Source organism: Ursus maritimus, unplaced genomic scaffold, assembly GCF_017311325.1.
Source record: "Ursus maritimus isolate PB19 unplaced genomic scaffold, ASM1731132v1 scaffold_1, whole genome shotgun sequence".
Classification (NCBI taxonomy): domain Eukaryota; kingdom Metazoa; phylum Chordata; class Mammalia; order Carnivora; family Ursidae; genus Ursus; species Ursus maritimus.
Genome location: NW_024423343.1, coordinates 69,829,948 through 69,843,311, shown reverse-complemented (window position 1 = coordinate 69,843,311; position 13,364 = coordinate 69,829,948). Strand labels below are relative to the sequence as shown.

At 47.3% G+C, this 13,364-nt stretch overlaps 1 protein-coding gene across 1 annotated transcript in view; it reads left to right on the top strand.

Moving 5' to 3' along the window:
* The window catches only part of TANC1 (tetratricopeptide repeat, ankyrin repeat and coiled-coil containing 1), a 149,637-nt gene that overhangs the window by 109,954 nt on the left and 26,319 nt on the right, over nt 1–13,364 (top strand). The window contains exons 13-17 of the mRNA XM_040644664.1: nt 693–801; nt 1,585–1,707; nt 7,451–7,687; nt 9,772–9,957; nt 12,503–12,581. Of these exons, the coding sequence (XP_040500598.1) occupies nt 693–801; nt 1,585–1,707; nt 7,451–7,687; nt 9,772–9,957; nt 12,503–12,581 (734 nt within the window). The remainder of the gene's footprint in view (nt 1–692; nt 802–1,584; nt 1,708–7,450; nt 7,688–9,771; nt 9,958–12,502; nt 12,582–13,364) is intronic.

Here is a 13,364-nt window from a genome sequence, read left to right as displayed (position 1 = left end):
CTGGGTGGGATGGCTCCTTCATGAAAGAGTTGGTGGGGGATTAGCTGGTAGAGTCAGTTGATTGTCCACCATGTGCCCAGACCTAGCAAGTCCACTTGCGCATCATAGCTTTCTAGGTGTTTCTGATTATGAGCTGTGGCTTTGTCTGGCTCGATTTTTCTTTCCTTCTCATTGTCAGGTTTTCTCCTTTGACCAGGTCTGCTCCCAGTGGTGATTATGCTGAGGGGAGGCCTGAATTCTGCTCCATCTGTACATCCTTCCATCCAAGAAATGCATATTTGAATGGTTGCTAAGGGGTGGGCATTTGCTTGGCGTTGTGACTATCAATGTGCCTTAGGCAAGACCCTTAATCTAATGGAATTTACATTTTTGTGAGGGAGGTAAGTAAACAAGGTGATGAGTGATGGATGAGGGACAGAGAGTGGGTGATTCCAAAATAAAGACCTGCCCTGTGCTAGGACTTCTTTCCAGGTCACTCCACAGAGATAGGGGAATCCAGAGAAAGCCCTAAAATGTCGTGAAGAATAAACAGTGGTGGCCATCTTTTGTAAAGAGGCAACTTTTCACCTATTTTGTATGGCGATGCTGAGGCACCAGGAGGAGTTCAGAGTCGTGTGGAGATGTTCACACCTGAGAGCCTACAGTTCGTGGAAGGGGGTCTTTGTTCCCAGCCTTTGTGTTTCTTGTTCTAGGAACGGACACGCTCTCCTGGCCTTCATGTTCTCTCGACAAGAGGGCAAGCTGAACCGCCAGCAGACCATGGAGCTTGGCCACCACATACTGAAGGCACACATTTTCAAGGTGAGACACACCACTGGCAGGTAGAGTTCCATCGCCATTTTGATGGGTTTTGGTTTTGGAGATTTTCAGCAGCTTTATCCACCCTCGCAGAGCTTTCTTTGAATCTCTTTTAAAAGTTCCTTTTCACCTAAAGATTCCACTCCATCGATTCCCTTTTGTTCCTTGGGTATTTAGTTGTTGAAGAGCCTGAGCTACACGACCTGGGGAGTCTCGCACCCCTGGGATTTTCCGACTGCGTCCCTGGTTCTCATGGTCTAGTTTAACATGTTCCTCTTTCCCCCGGATTTCCTGTCGCTTGGTAGTCCTAGCTAGAGGCTTAATCAGGCTCAGGTTTGATTGTTGCTGTTTCGGGGGGGGGGGGGCAGACTGTCACAGTTACTTCAGAGTTTAAACCCTAAGCCTGTCGGGGGTCTCCGGCATCAGGCGGTGTAGAATCTGTGCTTCTCCTCTCAGCGGGATGTTATCAGTAACCACTGATCTCTGCCTGGACTCCTCATGAACGGTGACAGAGTGGCGATGCTCCAATTTTTATTCTTCTTTCTTTGATTGGAGAACTTCTATAAAAAGAAACTTTGTGCTCCGGTATAGTGTACGTAGCCAGGGCAGGCGTGTTCCTGGACTCTTGGTTTTAGCGAGGGAAGTCAGGCTCCTAGGTCCTGGCGTTCTTCATGCTACAGCCCTGCGTCAGTGCCCAGCTGCACCTCCCCCCCCGGTGTACCCCTTGCAGCCTGACGCAGCAGGGAAAGGAGATGTGGACACCCATTTGTCTCCGATTGCTTCCAGGGCCTCAGTAAGAAGACGGGAATCTCTTCGAGCCACCTCCAAGCTCTGTGGATCGGGTACAGCACCGAGGGGCTGTCTGCTGCCCTCGCCTCTCTCAGGAACCTCTACACTCCCAACGTGAAGGTGAGCGGCCCTCTGCATGGAGAGCCAGAGCTCCCAACCCCTGCCACCGTTCCTCCAGCCGTCCTGCCTTCCCCTGCCCTGGGCAGTGGCCGAAGTTGCTGGCCGAGCTGCTAATGATGTTTTTTTTTGCCTGATATAAATCACACAGGCTTAAATGCCCTGTGACTGGTTCTCTTCTCTTCTAGAAGTCTAGGTTTTGCTTGGGCAGGAAAATGTGGGCTGCCATGTGAGCCGTGTGACTGTCTCAGAGCAGATGTGATGAGGAAGCAATTCACAAAGGAAACCAAAGGTCAAAGGGAGATTTCCAGGGAAAATGGATTTTTTAAAGTGTGCTGGTTTTCTAATCTAGACTATCTCTTTATGGTTCATAGGAAATTAAGCATTGATGAGTGACAACGAAGCGATGGGTATACAGAGATACACTGTTCTAGAAGTTGCATGTACATGTGTATTTGTGACCATGGAACATGTAGCAGGGGTTGGCCCGCTGCTGGGCCAGGAGCGTCCTCACTCTTGGTCACTGGCTGTCATGTCACAGTTTTCTGCTGTGCTTTTTAGAGTAGATTTTCCTTCCTCATTTAACCACGTCTGAGAATCTAAAACACATGAGGGCCAAGTGTCTGTTAGGGCAACAAAGAAGGGCTAACTCCCAAAAAGAGTATGGGAATGACTGGTTTTCCTTACAGCAGCTTACAACCATCTTGTCCGGTACAAAGTGTAAAGATCGTAAATGTCTTCCACTTGACATGTCAGCTAGACTCCAGGCCTTCCAGCCCCAGGCCCTGACATGCCCTGCTGTGTACGGAACCTCTGAGATGGGTTCTCAAGGAGCCAGGTCCTCCCCTTCCAACACCTCCATGAATACAGTCCTGCCCATTACCTCCCCAGTAGCATGAAGGGCGAGTGTAAGTAAGTGGTCATGTGGGGAAGGATGTGCGAAGCCCTGGAGGTTTCTGGGCATCTCCCTTCCCTTTTCCTCCCTCCATTTCATCAGACCCACCTGGGAAGGGTGCCCTGGGGGTACTCCTGGGGGACTCCTACCTCTCTCCTCCCCCGCTGTCTGCACACCCCACCCTCAGCGCCTGCACCTCAGCTGTGTGTCTGCGAGTGTGGACCTTGCAGCACACTTCCCTGGTAGATAGAGTTCTGCTCCCCATGCTCCCTCCTCTGCCTTCCTGGTGCTTGAAGAGGGTAGAAAGAGCAGACCGAGGAGAGGAGCCCAGGTGTCAGGAAGGATGTGGCAGTGCCCTGAGTCTGGGACAGCTCCCCTAGAGCCCTGATGCCCCGTGCTGCGCCCTGGGTGTTGCTTAGAGAAAGGCCACTGCTCCTGGATGGATGCAAACCAGGGCTTTGCAAAGATAAAAGTATTGCCTTGTCGGGCAGACTCAGCCCAGTGTTAGGGCTCCAGGCTTGATGAGCCCGGGGCACCTTGGCTTTCAGCCTGACTCCCCTCTTGGCCGGGCACCTGACAGCAAAACACCACTGGAGAGCCACTCACCAGAACCCTGTGATCTGCCCCCCGCTTCAGACACAGGTGTGAGCGCTGTGTCCCCGGCTGCACCCACATGAACATCTTACAGGCTGGTTGGATCGGCATGCCGGTGTTTGTACTTAGGGAGACCTAGCTCCTGCTGACCACAGGGAGCTCGTCCTCTCTGGATGGAGTTACTCCAGAGGAAAGGTGGAGAACGCAGCTGAGTTTAGATTTCACGTAGTGAAGAAGTCATGTTAAGAATTTTTGTTTTACTTAGATCTTATAGAAATGAGAGTTGAAGTTACTGTGTTAACATTGTTTCATCTTTCAGCTTAAAGTGTATCTTCTGGCTTCTCCATAATTAGTGAAATTCTGTATTGATGAGGAAGAAAAATAATAAAAATGGCAATATCTGTTTCACTACTTGAATGAATTATGGGCACAAAAGTTACTCTTTTAATGTGGAGAAAAGTAAATGGGAAGTGTCATACCCTGTTGAGTATGAGTTTTTAAGACAGTAAATTAAAAGGTACAGTGTAAGAATGTAATGAGCTTGACCCTCCTGAGATCATAGACTTTCCTTTTCAACATACTTGCAGTTTAAAGAGTTATTTATCTTTGTTTTATAGAACTCCACTGTCACCTACATCCACACCCTGCCCAGAATTCTGTAATTGGTGATAGAATTTTAAGGCTTTCCATTATCCTTCTGTTTCTTTTATGTTTCAAGAAAAAAAAAAAAGGGTTTTCACAGAATCTTGAACAAATTACAGTAATTTAAAATTATGCGTGCAATTAAGGAACTTTTTTTAGAGAGTATTAAATGTTGTCATACAGGAATGAATGTCATTTTGAGCAGTAATTGCAGTTTGCCACTTTGGTAAATTAAAGTGACTTGCTCCAGAATGATTACTTGGTAGATGAATGTTAATTTTACCGGCATGCCAGTGATTTCTAACAGTGTAGCCCCCCTTGCAGACCGGGATCATGCCGGCCCACTGGGGTCATGGCTGCCAGTGCCCCTAGGCTCCCACCCAGGGCGTTGTTTTCCTCACAGGGTCGCATCAGAGTGGCAGCCAACCATGGGCTTCCCAAGGCTGTGAACTGGGAGAATTGAGGCTGTGATTCTCCAGCTGAAGGCAGAGGGAGGGGAGGAGACAGGAATTAGGCGTGGACTTTGGCCTGACTTCCTTTGATGAAAAGGATCTGGTCCTTCTCTGCAGGGCAATTACGCAATACACTGTGAACCTGTGGGATACTTGGAAAACTGGGACTCCAGTGTGAGCTTCTGGGTTTTCATGATCTCATTGCTTTGCCTGTCTCCTTCAACCCCCTTTTTTATTTTCTTGCATTCATTAAACCAGACATTTATAGATAACTGTGCCATTTCCAAATGTTATCCAGTGAGAGCTTCTGTGGTAGCGAGGATCGGGAGATTTCCATGTGGTTAGGAATAATGTATAGGATGAACCATGAAACCCCTTCCTTGAATGCGGAGTAATCTTAGCTAGAGCTGCTGCGGCCGCTGGACCCCGACGTAATTAGCTTTGTGCCCAGAGCTGATCCATTTCCCCCTCTGAGCCTCTGTTTTCTCACCTGTCAAGTTGAAGGTAGCAGAAGAGCCTGTCTCACAGAGTGATCAGAAACCTCGTCAAGATGTTACCACTTTTGGAAGAACATTTGGCATCTGTTGTGTGATATTAAAAAACAAAATTCAACCAAAGTAAATTTGAAGATCGAATTGCCCTTTGTTAAGGGACTCATGAATGGGCCAGCATCCCACCTAGCAAGTAGAGGGCCAGCCGGAGGCGTTGTACAAAACGGAAGATTTTTATAGGAAGGAGAGTGGGGGAAGAAAGTTATAAGCAGAAGTAAAGAAAGGATTGTTCCAGGCAAGGTCAGCTTCCCTTAGGGGAAAGGACAGGGGGGTTTATAATGCAGATTATCTCATCTTCCTATGGCGGGTAGAGAAGGCCCATGTGACAGATGACCTCATTGGTGCTGATCAGAAAATTCTAGATTGACAGGTTAAGACTTAGATTTCTGGAGGAGGTTGAAACTGCAACCGGTTAAGCATTAAGGCCCGGGTTAGTGACTTGGCCTGGCCCAAGTAACGCCATTTTGGGCTGGTGGTTTTCTTTTTAACAATGGTCAAGTGAGTTCTATTTATTGGTTTTGCCTGCTTTCAGGGAACTGAGACTCTGCTGTAGGCATCTGAAAATTTCTGGATGTGCCTTTTGGTGGCTGTTATAGGAGGTGCCTACATCTCCCCTCAAATAAGCAGGAGGTCTCCCTGCTGCTCTGTGCTAGCGACGGCGGGTGGGGAGGAGGGGGGCTAGGTAGACCTCTGGGTTGCCAGGCACCTGGGGTCTTGTCCCTTCTAAAGAGCCTGAGGAAGGTGACCGACAATAGCAATTAATATTTATTTAGCACTTACAGGATGCTGTGGGCTGTGCCACGAGCTGTAGGTGTGTGAGGCATGTTCATTTTTAATCTGCACAACAACTCGAAGAAGTGCAAGTCTTCTGTCCATTTTTCAGATGAGGACACGAAGGCTGGGGGCAGTTGGTAGTGTGCCCGAAGTCACACAGCTGGAAGGGAGCCTAGCTCCGAGCAAGCCCGTGCTTTGCAGCTGCATTTATCACCTGATGTGTTTACAGCCCTGGCTGCCAACTAGAATCCCCTGGGAGCTCTTGGTACCACGGCCAAGTCAGACTCTCCAAGGGTGGGCCTCCAGCAGTGGAAACTTTGAAGCTCCCAGGGGGTTTCTGTGTGCAGTGGGGTTAAGAACTGTGGGCTAGGGGAAGAGCCACAAACCGATTGGGGGTTAAGTGGTAAAAATACCAGCATCATTATGCCAGCAAAGGAAATGTTTTTCCCAAGAAGCAGATGAAGTGTGAGTTGATGACAGATATCTTTAGGAAAGCTCTGCCTCTAAGCACATACCTTCCAGATAAAGTCTTGTAAGGAATCCAGCAAGGAAGTTCTAAAAGTACACCTTTCAACACTGTTAGCAGAGTACCGACTGGGTAGAATGGGATGGCATACTGTTGTTTCCTTAGGAGGCACCTGAAGCACAGAGAGATTGAGTACTTTCCTGAAAGTCACACAGCAAGTGTAGCAGGTGGCGGATGTAGTAATTAGTAGAAAAAGCAGGTTATTTTCCGGGAGTCTTGTGCTGCTGACCACCCCAGAGGCACATGAACATTTTAACGTGTTTGACTTTTTCTTTCAGGGACGCTTCTTTGTAAAGCCTTTACTTTTGGCTTTACTGGCTGTTAATTATTTAATCCTGTGATAATTATTTAATTGCCAGAAAAATGAACTTTCTGTTTTTATTTAGATTAAACAGTGATTTTTCAAAGTGTGGTCTGCTGACCGACAGCATCCGTATCATCTGGGAACTCATTAAAATGCGCAGTCCCAGGCCTTCCTCCAGACCTACTGAATCAGAAATCTGGGGGTGGGGCCTGAGGTTGTGCGTTTTAAGTGTCTTTTTTAAATAAAAGGTTTTTGTGGTTTAATTTTTAACTTTGGCCCAAAAAACCGTAAACTTTACCATATTAACTATTTTTAAGCACAGAATTCAGTAGTGTTAAGTATACTCCTATTACTATGCAAGAGAATACAGAACTTTTTCATCACATAAAACTGAAACGCTGTGCTTATTAACTCCTTTTCTCCTCCCCTCGGCCCCTGGTAACCACTGTTCTACTTCTGTCTCTCCGGATTTCACTTCTCTTGGTAGCCCATGTAAGGGGTCATACGGTGTCTGTCTTTTTGTGACTGGCTTTTTTTTTTTTTTTTTGCTTAGCATCATGTCCTCAAGGGTCATCCGTGGTGCAGCATGTGACAGGATTACCTTCCTTTTAAAGGCTGGATGATACCCCATTGTATGTGCACGCCCCTTCTGTTTCTCCTTCACGAGTCACTGTGGTTACTTCCATCTCTTGGCTACTGTAACTAGTGCTGCTGTGAACGTGGGGGTGCAGCTATCTCTTTGAGACCCTGACTTCCTTTCCATCAGATGTATTCCCAGAAGTGGGATTGCTAGATCAGGAGGAGTCTCCGCACGGCTTTCCAGAGCAGCTGCTATTTTAGGTTTCCACCACCAGGAAAGTGCACGGTCAGTGCACTCCCAGGTCGTGCTGTTGCCCACTCTAGCTTGAAACCCCTGAATTAAAGAAAGGATGCTGCCCCTCTCCGCAGGTGCTGTAGTGACTGTCATTTACATGAGAAATTAATCTCGTTGGGGGACATATTCGACAGGTGAGCCGTCTCCTGATTTTGGGAGGGGCCAACGTGAACTACAGGACAGAAGTGTTAAATAATGCCCCAATCCTGTGCGTCCAGTCCCACCTCGGCCATGAGGAAGTGGTCACTCTGCTCCTGGAATTCGGCGCCTGCCTGGAGGGAATGTCAGAGAATGGCATGACCGCCCTCTGCTACGCTGCAGCTGCTGGCCACATGAAGCTGGTGTGTCTGCTGGCCAAGAAGGGGGCGAGGGTAAGCCCGTGGCATTCCGCAGTGGGTGGAATGTCTTCAGAGCCTTGCTAGAATTATCGTCAGCTAGGCCAGCCTCTCTACTTTGTCGAATTGCAACAAATAGAAATGGCCACGTAAACAGAAAGGGTGAGCTGCCTGTGCCAGGCAGTGCCTGACGGTGAGGCCTGGGAGAGAGCCAGGGTGCTGTGTTCTGCTCATCGGCTTCATACTGCGCGAGGGGAGGCAGAATACCGAGGACACACTGGCCACTGGCAGCGTGAGTGGGGGTCATCCTTTCAAAAGCCTGGAAATGGTGACCTAGAGCTCAAGCACAGATTTTAACACAGCACTGGATTGGTTGAGAAGATTTTAGATGTTTGATTTTTTTTCCCCTCTTCCGCCTGTCCCATCTCATTGTATGTCTCTCTCTCTCTCTCTCTCTCTCTCTTTCTTTTTAAAGATTTTATTTGTCAGAGAGAGAGAAAGAACACAAGTGGGGGGAGGGGCAAAGGGAGAGGGACAAGCAGACTCCCCACTGAGCAGGGAGCCCTACGTGGGGCTCGATTCCAGGACACTGAGATCATGACCTGAGCTGAAGGCAGACACTTAACCGACTGAGTCACCCAGGCGTTCTCATGTCTCTTTTTTTTAAACAATGAAATGAGTCGTATGGGTCTTAGAAGCCATGTGTTTGAGCGTGTTTGAGCACCTGGCTGCATGCAGGAGCACCTGGCTGCAGGAGCACCTGGGAGCACCTGGCTGCAGGAGCTGGACAGCCCGGAATGCTCATTTCTCCACCTGCCAGCTAGGATATCGGGCACATCGTGGAGCTTGTGTGCCTCAGGCTTCTCATCTGTAGAATGCGTATGACAACGGTATCTACCACAGGGCTGCTGTGTGAGCATTAAATAAATGTAACTCTCATTAAACAAGTTACTCTAGGACCGTTAATATGAAGAGAGTAAATGAGAACAGTGCCACACTCACAGGGAACTCTACTGAGGTTTACTAGAAGCATTTCGTTGAGAGAGGGGATGTGCAATAGAAATAAATTGCTGGGATTTGTCTTTATGGTTAATTAGGATATTTAAGTTTCAACAAAAAGACATTAATTAGGCTTATAGTAACTACGGGAGCCTTTTTTTGTTTTCCCTCAAAAATACATTTGGAATGAATGAACTTCAGCTCACGGAAGGAGAGCGTTGCGGTTAAGCCTTCCCAGCGGGTACTTCATGCACATCTCCTGCCTTCATTTCCACAACTCAGTTGTGGCTTCTTTATTCCAAGGCTGGCCGGCCCCTCCCATCACAGCTGAAAGCCCTGTGGGTGGTGGCTGGGTGTCATGCAGGTGGCTCCTGCAAAGTGGGTGGGGGTGCAGAGCATCCCCAGAATCTGCGAGGGGGTGAGGGTGGATGGACCCTGAGCTCCTCTTCCAGTCCAGTATTCCTTGGGATTAGACAGGGAATGACACTTCGTCTGCTGCCTTTTGGACCTCTAGGAGGTAAGGCGCACTTAGACACTAACTCTGTGGTGAGCTGGCCTTGCTGGCTTTGAGGCCCCCCTTCTACATGCTAACGTGTCCCAGCTCACCTGACTGTGCATGGCCTCCTTCCCCAGTTACATAGTCCTCAGTGTCCCTTCCTGCTCTTCCGTATTCATAGCTAGATTTTCCAGATCCCTGCCTTTGGCTGGCTCTCCTGGTTCAGTGGCTAAAGAACTGCTGTATTTCCCCGAATCCTAGTGTGTGACAGATTTAGTGTTCCACTCATGTAACCAGCGTTGGGAAGCATAGGGCTTTGTTGAGGCTTTGGTCTGTGTCCTCACCCATGTCTCCCAAAAAACCTGGAGCTCTAAGTCATTTGCTGGAGAGACAGAAAATGAGGGTGCCCTGTGATTGCTAGATCCACAAAGGGTCCCTGCAGCCTTGCTTCCATTCACTTCAAGGAAGTCATTCAAATGGAGATTTGGTGCTCTAGAGAAAGTTGCATTGGAATGCAAACTCCACAAGCATCTGCAGTGGGATGGGGTTTGTGCATTTCATTTGGGGTGCACTGTGTTCTCCGAGAGGAGGTGATTCTAAACCGTGACCTTTTCCTGCCCCCCAGGTGGACCACTTGGACAAGAAAGGCCAGTGCGCACTGGTGCACAGCGCACTGAGGGGCCACGGCGACATTCTCCGGTACCTGCTGACCTGTGAGTGGTCGACAGGCCCTCCCCAGCCGGGCGCACTGAGGAAGAGCCAAGCCCTGCAGCAGGCGCTGACGGCGGCCGCCAGCATGGGCCACAGCTCGGTAAGTCGGCGCTTCGACGTCCGGCCTGGGAAACTGGAAGCCCTACCCCAGTGTGGGTTGGGCGCTTTTTCAGGTCATCTTAGTTGCTAGCCTGTGATGCTCGTCCGGAATGAAAGAAAATGAGGATTTCAAGAAATGGCAGTTGGTTTGACCACGTGTGCAGACCTTCTGCTGGCGTCCCACGTTCCCGGGAGAGAACCCGGAGTCCAGGGTCTTGGTGCGCCTGTGCACTCACGCGCTTGGGGGCCCCTCGTGTTATTCTTTCTCTGCTCCTGCTTGGCAGTGTCCCAGTTCCTCCTCTGTTCTACGTTTACCTCCAGCCCAGCTGTCTTCCCCTTTTTTCTCTTTGATTCATTCTTTTATCCTTGTGATCTTTTAAAAATAATCACATGGAATGCTAATTCTAAAATTGTTGGTGAGTATTTGAAACATTTTTAAAAATAGGACTTGAAAGTTCTGGTAGCATGTAAGAATGCTTGTCATTCACAGTTCTTGCACTGAAGGAAAGCTTCACGTAGCAGTTAAATAGAGCACTTATTTTTGGTAGGTGTTGGTATTTCTCAGCTTGAGGATTTAATTGTCATCTCCTGACCCATGGGTCTGGGGACTTAAAAACATTTTGCCTGTTCTCTTCCACCTGTTTGTCACTCTATTACTTCTAAGCAATCAGAATTGCCAGTATTTGGTAAGATTCTAACCCACAATGATTTATGATGAATTTGGGTGCAAAGCCAGCTGGCTGGCTGACTTTTTGGCATTTAAGACACAAGGGCAGACACATTGAGATGTACACACACACCCATGTACACACACATATGCACTGAAAGCTGGCTTAATTTTGGCGTTTAAGACATTAAAAGTACACGCAGACCATACTTAAGCCAGCACCGATATATTGCAATAAGTGCAGAAATATAAGAGAATGCAGCCGTCTTCTCTTAAGACAGATACAAAAAAGATTTACAAAAATATGAAACAATGCCAGCCAACTTACCTGCATGTTTTAGTTTTGGAAAAAGTAGTAATTTCATTTCAAAAATACATACTTCATAGAATATGTTATATTTTCCTATGTAATGGCTGTATTATTATTCCTTTAAAATAAAACTGTAGGTTTTTTAAATAGCCATACACGTAGATGTGCAGAGAGCATGTTAAATACACAAATCTGCAAACTGACATGTTTTTCCTTTTTTAAAGTGCTCCCTTAATTCTGTGTGGGAACACAGAGTGTGAAAACAAATCATAGGGAGGGCAGTGAATGCCACATATAGATATGACCCTTGTCTCAACTCCTGTTACGCTCAACTTGTTTCCAAGCTGGCCGGGAGGAAGGCTGTGCAGAAGCCACCTCCGTGTGGCCCGGAACAGTCGGGGCTCCTTTGCCAGAAGGGGCGGGGCTCCTTTGCCAGAAGACTTAAAGGGTGTATTCCTTTGCTAATGCTGTTGGAACAAGTGACCACAAACTCCAGTGGCTTCAAATATCACCTATTCTCTTACGGTTCTGGAGGTCCGAAGGCTGAAATTCAGGTGTCAGAAAGCCAGTGTTCCTTCTGGAGAATCGAGAGGAGAACATTTCCTTGCTTTTCTAGAGCTTCTAGGAGCCTTGTATTCCTTAGCTAGTGGCCCCTTCCTCTGTATTCAAAGTGTGTCCCTTTAACCTATGCTTCTCTCATCCCAACTCCTTCCTCTGACCTTGGTTCCTCCTGTCCCTCTTTTGAGGAGTGTGATTATGTCAGGTCTATGTGAGATGTACACCTGGATAATTCAGGATAGTCTCATGTCAAGCTTCATAATCACATCTGTGGATTCCCTCTTGTCCTATAAGGTAACATTCACAGGTTTCCAGCATGAGGACGTGGACATATTTGGGGCCATGATTCAGCTTACCACAAAGGGTGTGGATGGGGAGAATGGAAAAGGGCCTTGTTACGATCTCTTCTTGGCGCTGTGGCACAGGGTGAACGCTGGCTTGGGGCTCACATGGTGCCGTTTTCCCACAGGCCAGCACTCCTTCATCCATACTTGTGATCCAAAGCTCTTTTTGACAAGGGAGAAGGGAAAAGAACCAGGGAAAAGAAAATAAGAAGAATGTTGTCAGTAGAAAAATCATCTGGACGATACTATTTATTTTATTTTATTGAAAAGGTCTATCTTGCTTTGTTTCCTGTCTCAGTGAAAAAATCGATTCACCATCTCCTGGCGATTTATGCAGAAACTGCACTTTGTACGATCTCCCATGTCCTTTGTTGATTAGGCTGGCATATTTGGGTCATGTTGGAATTCATTAGAATTCTGAGTACCTAGTAATCCTGAACAATGTTGCTGAAATTCATGGAGGTTTTGGTTTTTTTTTTCATTCTCAAAGTGAAAATGTGAATAGCATATGAATTATGCTTGAAAACAGTTTTCATCATATTTTGTCTCCTTGTGCAGCATGAGATAATCATGGTTACAAAACAACACCCTCTCTCCTTGATACATGGGCTATAATAAGCACATATGGCTCTGAGAATTCATTAAGTCACCTTGCCACTTCTAACAGGTGGTCCAGTGCTTGCTGGGGCTGGAGAAGGAACACGAAATAGACGTCAATGGCACTGACACGCTGTGGGGAGAAACAGGTAATTATGGTTCTCCTGCTTGTGGTCTAGGCCAGCTTTCTTGATGGTTTAGCCCCCATTTTAGCCTAAATTGTCTTAAATATGACTTGGGATGCATGTAGTCCTATTGTTATTTTATCACAAGGCATTGGAAGTTTAGAGCTTTTAAAACTTCCCAAATGAGTAGTAAGAATTTTTCTCGAAGCAAATAAAATAATTTTGAATCAGACTAGCAGTTCCAGCCACGTCTGATGAATCTCAGCTAGAAATACCGAAATAAGATGGTAGTTTCTGTTTGGTGGAGTCTTTCGTATCCGAACCAACCTGGTTTTCCTGTGAATGATGCAGGCTAAGCAGGGCGGGAACTTCCAGCCCCGTATTGGGATGAATCGAAGTGTTCGGCAAGGAAGGCTGCAGCCAGCCTTGCAGAATGAGAGCAGGATTCCAGCCTGGGGGGGGGCGGGGAATGGGGGGTTACTTAAAATCCTGACTACGAGCTACCAAATCCCTTTTCACTGTTGTGGGGTATGCGTGTTTAATGGCAGTGTGGGAAGGAAGCCTGAGATGAGTACATCGTAATGAAGATCTGAGTTGGTTACTTGTCAGATTAATACAGATAATTCTCTTTGAAATTTTCCGTTTGACTGAATTGGGATTCAAAAGACAAGACTTCAAGTGATGAGTTGTTATTGAACAGGTGTAACCAAGAGTGTTAAAATGCATTTCCAGGCTGTGTCTTGTAGCACACCTCGGAAATATTGCAGCTCCAGACCACCACAATAAAGCAAATAACACAATAAAGTG